This window comes from Macaca mulatta, chromosome 6, assembly GCF_049350105.2.
Source record: "Macaca mulatta isolate MMU2019108-1 chromosome 6, T2T-MMU8v2.0, whole genome shotgun sequence".
In the NCBI taxonomy this organism is placed as follows: domain Eukaryota; kingdom Metazoa; phylum Chordata; class Mammalia; order Primates; family Cercopithecidae; genus Macaca; species Macaca mulatta.
Window position 1 is genome coordinate 87,427,100 of NC_133411.1, and position 13,841 is coordinate 87,440,940.

General features: G+C 40.7%; 1 protein-coding gene across 4 annotated transcripts in view; it reads left to right on the forward strand.

Annotated features, from left to right (window-relative positions):
• The window catches only part of RASGRF2 (Ras protein specific guanine nucleotide releasing factor 2), a 264,596-nt gene that overhangs the window by 142,674 nt on the left and 108,081 nt on the right, over nt 1-13,841 (forward strand). For 3 of the 4 annotated variants that reach the window (XM_015140344.3, XM_015140347.3, XM_078004952.1), the window contains 2 exons: nt 4,851-5,099; nt 5,773-6,155. In XM_015140344.3, coding sequence (XP_014995830.1) covers nt 4,851-5,099; nt 5,773-6,155 — 632 coding nt within the window. The remainder of the gene's footprint in view (nt 1-4,850; nt 5,100-5,772; nt 6,156-13,841) is intronic. The other variant, XM_015140346.3, reaches the window with a different exon arrangement.

The window sequence follows — 13,841 nt, forward strand, 5'->3', positions numbered from 1 at the left end:
ATAGCATAGAAAAATTGTTTTTTATACTGTTACATATATCTTCACTGAGGACAAAATCCTAAGATGTTCAAGTTGAATATAAAATTTAAAATAGTAGGCCAGGTGCAGTGGCTCACGCCTGTAATCCTAGCACTTCGGAGGCCGAGGCGGGTGGATCACCTGAGTTCAGGAGTTCGAGAACAGCCTGGCCAGCCTAGCCAACATGGTGAAACCCAATCTCTACTAAAAATACAAAAAATTAGCCTGGCGTGGTGGCAGGTGCCTATAATCCCAGCTACTTGGGAAACTGAGGCAGGACAATCACTTGAACCCAGGAGGCAGAGGTTGCAGTGAGCCAAGATCGCACCACTGCACTCCAGCCTGGGCAACAAGAGCAAAACTTCGTCTCAAATAATAATAATAATAATAATAATAATAATAATAACACCCAGATGTGCCAAGTTCAGAGGGTGGACCAAGGTGTGGCTGCCCCATTGGGTATGAATCCTCCCATTGGGTATGAATCATATTACCCAGATTTGGCCATTCAGATATGTTTACATTTAGATAACATGAATCAAGTGGCTTTGCTGTCTACCCACTGCCTATTTATGCTTTGCCCAGAGGCTATTTGCCTAGGGCTGCCATCCTGCTCTAGCTGTTTTTAACAAAGTAAATCTTACAATTTTCCACTAGGGAAGCTCTGGTTTAAAAGGAAAAGTTATCAGTAACTGTGTGCTAGAGCTGTCTGTATTCATGATTTTGTCTCCATATACTTTTTTGTTTTCAAATTCAGAAATTGTCTTGGGAGTATTTTGAAGCTAACCACATTTTTCATTACTCTCATTTTCTTGGTTATTTTCATTCCAAATTCTAAGAGTAAAATATATTTTTAAAAGCAGTTCTATGTTTATAAAAGAAGTTACTTGAAACTAAAAAAAAGTTTGTGTTTTATGGCTTTTTATGTGGATATTTTGAAGTTTGATCTGTTTATGCTGAAGCAATAAATAACATTAACTTTAGAAGGAAGACTTTCTTATTCTGATAGATATTAACTACAGTTAGCATCATCCCAATGGTACAAGTTTTAAAACTTATTATTATATCACATAAAGGCAGAGTACATAATACTGGTGCCATCAATGCTACAGAAAAATATAAATGATAAAAGGATTATAGTGTTTTACATTACTAGTCAAATTTAAAAATATTTTGGGTAGGGCCATTTTAAATTCTAGGGCAAAATTCATTTTACATTCAATTTTCTAGGTTTTGAATTCAGTATATTTGAAACGAGGTTAGTTAAAATGTTATGATGTTAAGATAAAGAATAAATGTAGAATATTAAGTCAAAAAGTCCAAACTATGACTTAATTTTTGAATTCACATCATTGGGTTAGAGTTTTCTTATTAATTTTCTACCACAGAATTTTAATTTTGATATTTTCCAAAAGGATATATATGAATTTCATTGTTTTTGAAAGCACTTTCTTGGAGGTTAGACAACCATGAAAGTCCACCTGCTTTGGAATTAGAATGTGTAAGTGAGAAAGTGCAGACAAGTTCTAAGCCACTAAACCCTAGGGCAGCTGTATGCCCACTACACATACATTTTGTTGACTTTAATAATTAATACTGGCCAGGCATGGTGGCTTACACCTGTAATTCCAGCACTTTGGGAGGCTGAGGCAGGTGGATCATGAGGTCAGGAGTTTGAGACCAGCCTGGCCAACATAGTGAAACCCCGTCTCTACTAAAAAAATACAAAAAAAAAAAAAAAAAAAAAAATAGCCACTCTTGGTGGTGGGTGCCTCTAATCCCATCTACTTGGGAGGCTAAGGTAGGAGAATCACATGAACCTGAGAGGCAGAGGTTGCACTGAGCCAAGATCACGCCATTGCACTCCAGCCTGGGCAACAGTGTGAGACTCCATTAAAAAAAAAAAAATTAATACGAATGAAGACTTCAGTTTTGTGCCTGATCAGTTGTTGCTGGCACCGAAATGCATCTTTTGTCCCCTACCATGGCAGTTTACCAGTGTCCATGTCCAATCTCATTTGTGTAACCACTTACATACAGACCAGGACTTTTCTGCCTTTGGGTGCACAGAGGTGACACTTAATGAGTTGGAATTGTTCTCCTGTTAGGACAGAAACCTGTATCTTGGACTGTAAAGATTTTCTATTAAATCCAACATATCTATAATACACTAGTTTTATTCCTAAGGCAGAGTGAAGTTTTATATATATACTACTATTTTTTCCCAGCCTGACTGAGCCTGATTATCCTCAATCAGAGAACAGAGATTTTGCAATCTCTGTTCCTTCTGATGGCTCTATTCTACCCTGAAGTTTATATTCCTCCCTATGTATCTATTTCCCTATCTATAAACCATGAAGAAAAAACTCAACATTTCTCAGAGTTAAAAAAAATTATCCTATTATAACTGTGTCTTGTTACTGACAGGGCATCACTTTGTAAGCACTCACTTCCTTTTAAAACTTACCAATTATAACAGATGATATGGGTTTGATCTCTCAAGATTATTCTTAAGTGTTTACCAAAGAGGAGTTGCTGTTATCATAGGAGACTTCAGTAATGTATTATATTTTTCTTGAGAGTCTCTTAGGAAATAAAGTAAGATTCTACTCAGTGTAATAAAGGAAAACTAAATAATTTCATAATATTTAATTTCTTTACTTAAAATGAAAATTTAATCACGATTTTGAAGGAAAGTAGTGTAATTAGTCAGTTTTATTTTAATTTCATGCTGGCTTCAACACATTTTTTGTCCTAGTGTTTCAAATAAGCTAATTATAGTCAAAAGATGCAAAGCTCAAAACTACGAATAGAATGTGAAAATCAGGACACTTATTAGGTGAAAATATCCCTTTATAGGGTATGCAAACTATGACTTTCTTTTAATAATATTTGATCTCAACTTTCTTAGAAAATAGAGATTTTTTTGGTGGAAAATGATGGGATAACAAGTGATTATCTAGCTCAGCCATCTTCTGGACAGGCTGATGGATTCACAAAATTTTCTGAGATCTTTTTATGCATAAGCAAATTAAGAACCAGAAAAATAAAGTTGGTTGAGGGACACATAGTGAGTGGAAGAAAGTGCCTTGTTATTTTCAAGAATCTCAAAAGATGCACTTGGGCATTTCAAGATCAGTAATGTAACTCAAGCTAACGGGCCACCCCCGTCAATTCCTTGGCAGGGGGAAGCTGCTCCTTGAAAATGCTCTTTCAGGCCTGCAGATGAAGTACTTCCACCTGCACTGAGCATACTTTGGGCTGGGACATTTCTAAGAGTAAGCTAAGAAAGCAATTGATTCCTTTTTATCCGAAATAAAATAAATATATAATTTCAGATCCCTCAAAGCGCTGAAAGGGCTAATTAAGGGCACTCAACTGATTCTCAGCCAATGGATTCTTAGCAAGCAATTGGCTCACTGAACGTCACTGACCCTGTAGCAGATCCTTTAATCAAGTGGTGAAATTCAGGACTTCTTTGATCGCCTGTTCTGAAATGCTGCAGTGAAGGCAAACAAGGGATCTCAGAAGGGGAAGTGAAGGCTACTGGCGGTCCTCGTTGTCCACTTGGAGAGGCTGCCAGTGCAATGGTCTGAAGGCAAGGGGTTGGGGCAGCCAGATGGGAGGTTTGACAGGATGACAAAAGCAGTGGATTGCAGGGTAGCAGTGGTAGGTGCTATTCAGGGGAATATCCTTCACCCATTACCTTTTTTTAAGTGAAGACATTTTTAATACCACAGAGTGTTGAAAACATAATAAAAACATAACATATCACACTTGCAACTTATGGATTAAACAGTATTCAGAAAATAGATATCCTTAAAAGACATTAATAAGCCAGGAAGAATGAAATAAACAAATTAGGCACTCAAATCAAGAGCTTAGAAAAAGAATGAGAGACTAAACTGTAGGAAAGTGTAGGAAAGAAATAAGAACAGACATTAATACAATATAAAAAACAGTAGAAGGGATAAATAAAAAGAGCTGATTCTAGAGAGCAAAATACCTAACCCTATATCCATCAGTTTAATAAAAAAAAGAAAGGGAGGAAAGCACAAATGTGCAATTAGAAGTCAGGGAAAAGAAATAACTGCAGATATAGCAGTGATATCTGTGTTCCCCTGTTGTGGGAGGTATCACCCAATACTTTCTATGCACACTTTTGATATTTTGCTTTAAGGGCATAAGCAATGCTTTCCCCCGCTCCTAAAGAGGGCCTTTGGCTTCATCTTCCTAATAGAACATGACTGAATTTGAGAGAAGGAATCCACAAAGTGAGACAAACTATTATTTACCTCCTCCATTATTAATTCTGGCTTTCCTAAATTATAATAAACTTGATGTTTTCATAACCCTGCCTATGCTGATATGTCTATATGTCATATAGACATACACAATCAGCACTCTACCTGCCAGTCAACCGCAGATCCAAAATATTTGGAAGAAAGAAAAACAAAAAATAGCTATACAACAATAAAAAAAATACAAATTTTAAAATATAGGATAACAGCATTTTACATAATATTCACATTGTTTTAAGTGTTGTAATCTAGAGATGATTTAAAGTATACAGGAGGTTGTGCATAGGTTATGTGGAAATACTACACCATTTCATATCAGGGACTTGAGCGTCTGTGGATTTTAATATGGTGGGGGGATCAAGGCACCAATCCCCCAAGGATACTGAGGGACAACTGTGCAATCATCTCTCTCCTATGAAATGCAGTGAGAAGCCCACTCCTGAGTGTGTAATAACAAATGCTGAAATACTCAGTGGCCGAGGGGAAAGCCTCCTCCTGGTTTTACCATCATGTTCCTGCCTTTGCACATAGGTCTGATGCCCGCCTTCATAAAGACGACACTGACATTTGCTTCAGTAAAACACTCAACTCCTGCAAAGTGCCCCAGATCCGTTATGCCAGCGTGGAGCGCCTCTTGGAACGACTGACAGACTTGCGGTTTCTTAGTATCGATTTCCTCAACACCTTTCTGCACACCTATCGTATTTTCACTACTGCCGCTGTGGTGCTGGGGAAACTCTCTGACATATACAAGAGGCCTTTCACCTCCATCCCCGTCAGGTACACCTATCGCTAGAGATTTGCCTATCATTAGCATATGGCCCTCTTGGTTCCGGAGTCACCATGCAGGCCAGCTCTGCAAAGCAGATCCTAGGGTGTACTAGCTTGCTTCTGAAAGTACTATGCCCCTCCAGCAGAAGGCCATATGTAAAGGTCACACAGAGTTCCCCAGGCACAAAGTTGAAAACCTGAAATCTCCAATTGGCCTTTGCTTGCTCTGTGATTATTTGGAAATGAACTCCATGGCTTTCGGCTTTTCTTTTTTCTTTTCTTTTTTTTTTTTTTTTTTTGACAATTATGATTTTAAAACTTTAATATGCATAAGAATCAGCTTTCATGTGGTGGGGGGAGGGTGTCTTGATAAATTGCCGGCTCTGATTCAGCAGGCCCAGAGTGGAGCCTGAGTTCTGAATGTCTAACAAGCTCCCCAGAGATCCCAATGCTGGTGTTTGGACCACAGTTTAGTAGCAAGGGATTAGACGGTGGCTAATAAGTGTCTGTGCTTCTTTGGCAGGTGGAGGGTATACATGTAGCATTTAGATTAAGGAAAGTCCAGCGATAGAAGTGCAATGAGATTGTGGCCTATAAATGAAGGGAACATGTTCTTGAATGACATCTGGGAATTCATTTCACTTGGCTACAATCTCTTAGCCACTTTTGCTCTTATTTTAAGGTCATTGGAATTGTTTTTTGCTACCAGCCAGAACAACAGAGGTGAACATTTGGTGGATGGAAAATCCCCACGTCTGTGTCGCAAATTCTCTTCCCCACCACCACTGGCTGTGTCGAGAACATCTTCCCCAGTGAGGGCCAGAAAGCTGTCTTTGACTTCTCCCTCGAACTCAAAGATAGGAGCATTGGACCTGACGACTTCCAGCAGTCCCACCACCATGACCCAGAGCCCTGCTGCCTCTCCACCGCCACACACTGGTCAAATACCACTGGATCTCAGCAGAGGCCTCTCCTCTCCAGAGCAAAGCCCGGGATCAGTAGAAGAGAATGTCGATAACCCGCGCGTGGATCTGTGTAACAAGCTAAAACGAAGTATCCAAAAAGGTATTATCTAGCACATTTGCATAATTACACCCCACATTTGCTGGCCACCTGCCTCCTCACCCTTCCTTTTGGAACCCTGGTTCCCTTTCTTTACAACTTTAATGCTTCTGCATAGAAAGTAGAATGAGCTCAATGGTGAGTTAGAAGAGAAAATTCCTGTAGATTCCTCTGGCCCTTCTGGAACAGAAAGCAAGATTAGGTGTCCTTATGCCCCTGTAGTAAAAGGCTTATTGTGGTCAGTTATCTGTGGAAGAATAGCATATCTGAATGGTACTGCTAGAGAGTTCTTGGACTTTGGTGAAGACTGGTTGGCTAAAGAGCCTAGCATGGTGCTTTGCACACCAGGAGATTGTGGGTGCTCTCACCTGTGAGCTCAGGCTGCAGAGCCTTCTCCTCCTCCATTATTTGCCTTAGGTACCTGTGTACCTCCAGCCTTTCTCTGCTGAGGATGAGCGAGGCTGGAAGTACCACGATGGCTTTTTTAGTTTAGTTATGAGGACAGTGCTCCATGTTATAGCAGAGGTATAGGGGAGAAATCAAATTGGGGACAGTGTTAATTGCTCGTGACATAGCCAAAATAATTTTTTTTTAAATGTTGATTAGATCATAGACTTTCTGGCTTCAATTCTCTACTGACTTCCTGTCACACTTAGAATAAAGTACATTCTCCCTGCGAGGGCCTTCAGGTCTGTGAGACATGGATCCTGTCTCCCTCTCCAGCCCCTGCTCCTGCCACGCTCCCTCATGCACTAGGCTACTGTCATATTGATTTCCTCTTTGTGTCAGAAATATGTTGGTCTTTCCTGCCCCAGGGTCCTTGCACTCGTTCTTTCCTCTACTTGGCCACTTTTGCCATGTAAGCTCCATGAGATTAGCAGTCTATCTTAGTCACCTCTGTACCCTCAGTGTCTTGGCCAGTGCCTGACAAGTAGTAAATTTTGGTTAAATGAATGAATGAAATAAAATATACAGTGAACCGAACGAGGGTCCTCTCTCCATCACTTTAGCTTCTCAGCCTGGTATAGTGTAGGGTTGGAAGAGGTGATTCTTGTTGCCTTTAAAGTCCAGTGTTTCTGTAATGAAAATAAAAATGATTCACAGAGAAATTACAAACAGCTTTTAAAAAACTGTATAATAACTGATTTATTGATAATATAATAAAAATTGGGCAATAAATCAGACAAAGTGTTCAAGTTTCAAGGTGGATTGCCCAGATGGATACACAGATGCTTGCCTTTCTACCTGCTTGAAGCTTCTATGTGTTTCTAGCTCAGATCATTTAAGTAAGCTCCCTGAGTGAAGTAGTTAATGGAATTTTAACTGGAGTGGTTGTCATCATCAAAAGTTGCACTCTTTTAAAGTCTTTAAATTGACAAGTTAGCAACTATGGAGGAGGAAAGGGAGAAGATAATTAAAAAGTCATTAGAACAACAAGCTTAAGCAAAATTATGATGGATTCTTCTCAGAAATAATGAGGCAGCGCACAAGCTGACAAGTGCATTCAGGGTTGCACCCAGCCCCAGTGCTTGGGAAACCCTGTGGAGGGAATGACTGGAATGGGGCATGGGGTATGGGAAGTACAGGAGCTTTCAGATCATGGCAAGTTTTTTCACCTTCTTTATTGCACTGTGGTAGATAGGAGAGGAGAAATCTGAAGATAAATTGGGATTCTCTCTCTCTCTCTTTATTTATTTATTTATTTATTTATTTATTTATTTATTTAGAGTTAGGAAAGCTTTAGGAACAAATATTTCAGTGTCCAACACCCGTGGCTTGGAGGCTGTGGTTTGATTGCTCCTCCGGCTGGGATGAGGATACAGTAAAGTCTCTTCAAGAGTCACTGAGTGAACCTCTTCTCTGTGCAGGATACTGTGTGTGCTAGAGTCCACAGTGGCAAATAGCACCTTCACCATCGTACTCTAGTCATGTGGATAATAGAGACACAACATAACTATATGGGCAGGTGGTATAAGAGGTGTAGATAGAGTGCTCTGGAAGCTGAAGAGCAGGGAGATCACATCTGGTTGAACAGAATCAAGAAGTGTCTTTGACATGAGCCAAAAGATATGTGGGCTGGAAAGAGGAGATGGGAGAACTTCTTGGCAAAGAGAATATATAAGTAAAGGTGTGGTGGTAATCGCTAGTGGTGAGTGCCATTTCTTTTTTTTTTTTCCGTTGAGATGGAGTCTTATTCTGTCTCCCAGGCTGGAGTGCAGTGGCACAATCTTGGCCCACTGCAACCTCTGCTTCCCAGGTTCAAGCTATTCTCCTGTCTCAGCCTCCCAAGTAGCTGGGACTATAGGTGCGCACCATCACACCTGGCTAATTTTGGTATTTTTAGTAGAGGTGGGCTTTCACCATGTTGGCCAGGCTGGTCTTGAACTTCTGACCTCAGTTGTTCCGCTCACCTCAGCCTATCAAAGTGCTGGGATTACAGGTATGAGCCACCATACCCAGCCAGTGAATGCCATTTCTGCGAGCAAGAGGCATCACTGCTTCTGAAGGGACAGGCTTTGCCCTATTTTGACAGCATGGGCAGCCCCGTAGAGCAGACCTTGTTAGTAGTTCTTTTAGGGCTTTCTAGCACTGAGTAAACTTCAAAACAACAGCTCTCCTTGAGAATCTTTCTTCTCCTTCTTCTTACCATCCTAACCATCTTTAAGTGTATAGCTCCATAGTATTGTTGAACGACAGATCTCTATAACTTTTTCATCGTGCAAAGCTGAAACTCTATAATCATTGAATAATACCCCATTTTCTTCTCCCCCCAGCCCCTGGCAACTAGCTTTTTACTTTCTGTCTCTACAAATTTGACTACTTTAAGTTTAAGTACCTCTTATATATGGAATCATTCAATATTTATCCTTTTTTGAATGGCTTAATTCACTTAATGTAATGTCCTCAAGATTCAACCATGTGATAACATGTGATAGAATTTCCTTTTTTAATAGGCTGAATTATAGGAAAAGGCAGCATGCAGATACTACGTTTTCTTTATGCATTTATCCATTAGTAGACATTTTGGTTGCTTCCACCTCTTGGCTATTTGCATAACGGTGCTATGAATACGGTGTGCAAACATCTCTTTGATATCACCATGATTAAGTGCTCCACTTTAACTTGTTGTGCAGGGAATGTTCCATTTCGATCACCAGCTTCCCTAGTTTTAGTCTTCAAGGTGATAATCCAATACCTTATCATGAAAGCTGCTTTAGCTACTGTCTAGGATGAAGCAGAAATCAAGTTTTTTTTCCCTGGAATAATAAGCTGGAAAAAAGTTAGACTGGGGTATCTTACTCTGTTTTGTGCTGTTATAGCAAAATATCTGAAACTAGATAATTGTACATGAACATAAATCTGTTTCTCACAATTCTGGAGGTTGGGAAGTTCAAGATCAAGGTGCTGACATCTTGTGAGGCCCTTCTTGCTCTGTCATAACATGGTCGAAGGCAACACATAGACGTGAAAGAGAGGAAAGGGGGCCAAACTTATGCTGTTATAAGGAACCCACTACTGCAATAATGGCATTAATCCATTTATGTGTGTACAGGCCTCATGACATAATCACCTCTTAGAGGTCTTACCTCTCAACACTGTTTCACTGGGAATTAAGTTTTCAACATAGGAACTTTGGGGGAAACATTCAAACCATAACGTTGTGTCCCTTTCCCCCAAAATTTATGTCCTCCTCACATGCAAAATACATTCATTCCATCCCAATAGCCCCCAGAGTTTTAACTTGTTCTGGCATCAACCGATAAGTCCAAAGTCCAGAGACTTATGTGAATCAGATATGGGTGAGACTCAAGACATGATTCATCCTGAGGCAAATTCCCTTCCAGCTGTAATATGGTGGTGGGACACATATAGGATAGACATTACCATAGTGAAAGGGAAAAACAGGCAAGAAGAAAGGAATAACATGCCTCAAGTAAGTCCAAAACCCAACGGGGCAGACATTAAATCTTAAGACTCCAGAATAATCTTTCACTCAATGTGCTGCCTCCTGGGTACACTGGAGTGGGGTTAAGTGCCCAAAGCCTCAGGCAGGCCCAATCCCATGGCTTTTCTGGGCTCATCCCACATTTCAGCTCTCATAGATTAGAGCCTCTTGTCTGCAGCTCTCTCAGGCTGGTGTTGCATGCTGGCAGTTCTAGGATTTCTGCAATGGCCTCACTCTCATGGCGCCACTAGGCCATGAGAGTCTCCAGTGAGGACTCTCTTCAGTGTCTCCATCCTTGCAATAGGTCTCTGCCTGGGACCCTACGCTGTCTGCAGCATCCTTTGAAATCTAGGTGAGGGAAGCTATGCCTTCACAGCTTGTGCATTCTGTGCACCTGCAGAATTAGCACCACATGGATGCCACCAGTGTTTTCCATGTGCACCCTCTGGTGCGGTGGCCCAAGCTGCACCTGGGTTTGCCTGGGCCACAGCTAGTGTGGCCAAGGAGCACTGCACAGGAATGTGGGGAGCAGCCCTGGGCAGCAAATGCTGTGGTCCCTTAAACTCCTCTCTGCAAACCTGGCCCTCAAGGTCCTAGCTTGTCTGAAAGATCTCTGAAGTACCTTTGGAGTCTTTCTCCCATTGTCTTAATGAATAGCACCTGGCTCTCTTTCAGCCATACTCTCTTTAGTACTAATCTTTTTAGCAAACGGTCACTTGGCCACAGCCTTGGTTTACACTCCCAAAAATGCCTTTTCACTCTTTACATGGCTGAGCTGCAAATTTTCCAAGTCTTTCTGCTCTGTTTCCCTTTTAATTATAAATTCTGCCTTTAAACCATTTCTTTCCTCTTATATATATTTAAAAGTAGCCATGCAACTTCTTAATATTTTGCTTATAGATTTCTTCCACCAGGTATCCTAGTTCATCACTCTGAAGTTCTGCCTTCCATAAAGCCCTTGGGCATCAACACAGTTCACTCAAGTTATTTGCTACTTTGTAACAAAGATGGCTTTTATGCCAGTTTTCAACACCTTGTTTCCCATTTCCATGTGATACCTCACCAGAATTGCCTTTACTATTCATATTTCTACCAACATTCGATAATTCATGACCACCTAAGTAATCTCTTAGGAGATTCAAACTCTTGAAAGCTCTTCTCTTCTTCTGAGTGCTATTAATGGCATCGTCCTTAACACTCCATTCATGGCAATACAGGCTTTCTCTAGCCCATTCCTTCAGACTCTTCCAGCATCTGTCCATTACCCAGTTCCAAAGCCACTTCCACATTTTCAGGTATTCGTTATAGCAGCAACCTCACTTCTCAGTACTAATTTTCTGTCTTTGTTTTGTGCTACCTGAGACTAGGTAATTTATAATGAACAGAAATGTATCTCTCACAGTTCTAGAGGCTGGCATCTGGTGAGGGCCTTCTTGCTGCATTATAATATAGTGGAAAGCATCACATGGGTAGGAAAGAGAGTGAAGTAGGCCAAACTCATTCTATGCCCAAGATAAAGGCATTCATTCATTCATGAGTGCAGAGTACTCTTGATGTAACCACCTCTTAGAGGCCTCACCTCTCAACACTGTTGTATTGGAGTTTTGAGTTTCCAACATATGAGCTTTAGGGGACATATTAAATCATAGCATGGGGAGACCAAGATAAATGAGAAAGAGCTGGATCAAGCTCTTAGGGAAGGACACTGACACAGACTTCGAAGACCTGTCAGTACAGATATTGGACAGAGTGGGATCATGTGGACACAGTCAGTGGCTGCTGGAGAGCTTTGTCATGTGGCAGCACTGATCATTCATGGCCTGGGGCCAGCAGATGGAGAGGACCTGTGAGTAACAGTATGGCAGAAATATTAGGCTCTTTCTCATATTAGAGAATTAAGCTGAAGGCTTCATGCCTCTGCTGCTCACTGGATTTCCCCAAAACAAGTGATTTAGTGTTATATTTTTATCAGTTAATTTATCCAGATGGTTCATAGGTTAGAAATATCATTTTAGAGTTCCAGGTCATAGTTAAATGCCGAGCTCTTTCCACTCTGGGTAATGGAGAAAGTCCAAGATTGTATCTAGGAGGGGCCCATGGCACTCGGTGAAGCCCGTAGAGCCAACCTTTACTCCAGAGCTGTCAGCTCCTCTGTTCCCCAGGCTTCTTAGTCACATTCACTGCCTAATGCATCCCCCTTAGCTCTCATCTTACCCTGATTCCTCCCTTAGTCCTTCCATTAAGCCACTTCTTTGCATCTTAATTTATTTCCCCTTTCTATAGCTGTCCTCTAATTTCTTTTTAATGCATTTATTTCCCATCTTATATTTAAAAATATTTAAGGTGGTCATTCAGAGAGACGCAGGGTACAACTACCCTTAAAAATTAAATAGGTAGCTGGACATGGTGGTTCACACCTGTAATCCCAGATTTTGGGAGGCCGAGGTGGAAGGATTGCTTGAGCCTAGGAATTCAAGACCAGCCTGGGCAACATAGTGAGACCTTGCCTCTACTGAAAGTAAAAATTTTTAAAAAAATAGCCAGGTGTGGCTGTGTGCACCTGTGGTCCCAGTTACTCAGGAGGCTGAAGCAGTAGGATCGCTTGAGCCTAAGAGGTCAAGGCTGCAGTGAGCTCTGATCATGCCACTGCATTCCAGCCTGGGTCACAGAGTAAGACCCTGTCTCAAAAATCCAAAAAAAAAAAAAAAAAGACAAAAATAAAATAGGTAAGGAAATCAGGCAATGGGGGAAAAGGAATAAGTTGTGTGTGGCCAAGTGTATGGTTACAGAAAAAATGAATACTGTGTGGTCTTCTGCAATTCCTAGAGTCCCCTGACTTTGGTTCCAAGCTCCTCTGCTGACAGAGTAAAGACAGGAATATAATCAATTAATGTGATCCATATTGAAGGCTAGGAATAGATTGGTTGTGCAGGTACATTCTTGCTGGTTCTTGAGACTGAGCACAATTTATCTTGTGGATCCTTACAAAGGAAACACTCTGGGTAGAAAGTTTAGAATTAAGTCTCAGGTTGAGGTAGCTCTTTGGCATTTTTCTGAATAAGTGAAACAAAGAAATTACAGACTCAGTTGTGGGTTTTGTGTGTTTGTTTGTTTGTTTTTGGATTGGTGTATGGGCAATACTGGTCATTAATAATTTTAGGAAAGTCCTTGATGAACACTACTTCAGCATGAGTCTGAAAGTTCAGTGTGTGTGTGTGTGTGTGTGTGTGTGTGTGTGTGTGATGTCTGTAAGAGCCAAGAGTGCTGCTGTGTTAACCCTGCTGTCTAGTCTGAAAAATTTGAGTTGACAAAGAAAAAGGAGACATTGACCCATCTTTAATTTGAAAGATGTTTGCATGTGCCTCACATAATGTTAACACTTAAAACAGTTGGCAAACTTGAATACGAATCCTGTGCCAAGAACTTACACATTTTCTGCTTTTCACTTAAGAATATACAACCCCACATCATCGAATTGTATAATATCAGTTTTGCCAATTAGGTCCCTACTGATGCCATAGGTCTCTCTCACTGCCATTCAGCTATTCATTTCAGGGCATGTTTTTTGAAAAGCGCTTGTGACCTTTGTCCATTTTTATTGTCATTGCAATGATAATGCCAGCTTTGCAATATTTCCTGGCAGGAGAACGTCAAACAATGTGAGGAGGAAGAAGCGAAATAGGAAATATCCTTTAAAATGAGTGAGGCAATGAACTTAGGGAAAAATTAGTTCTATTTAATTT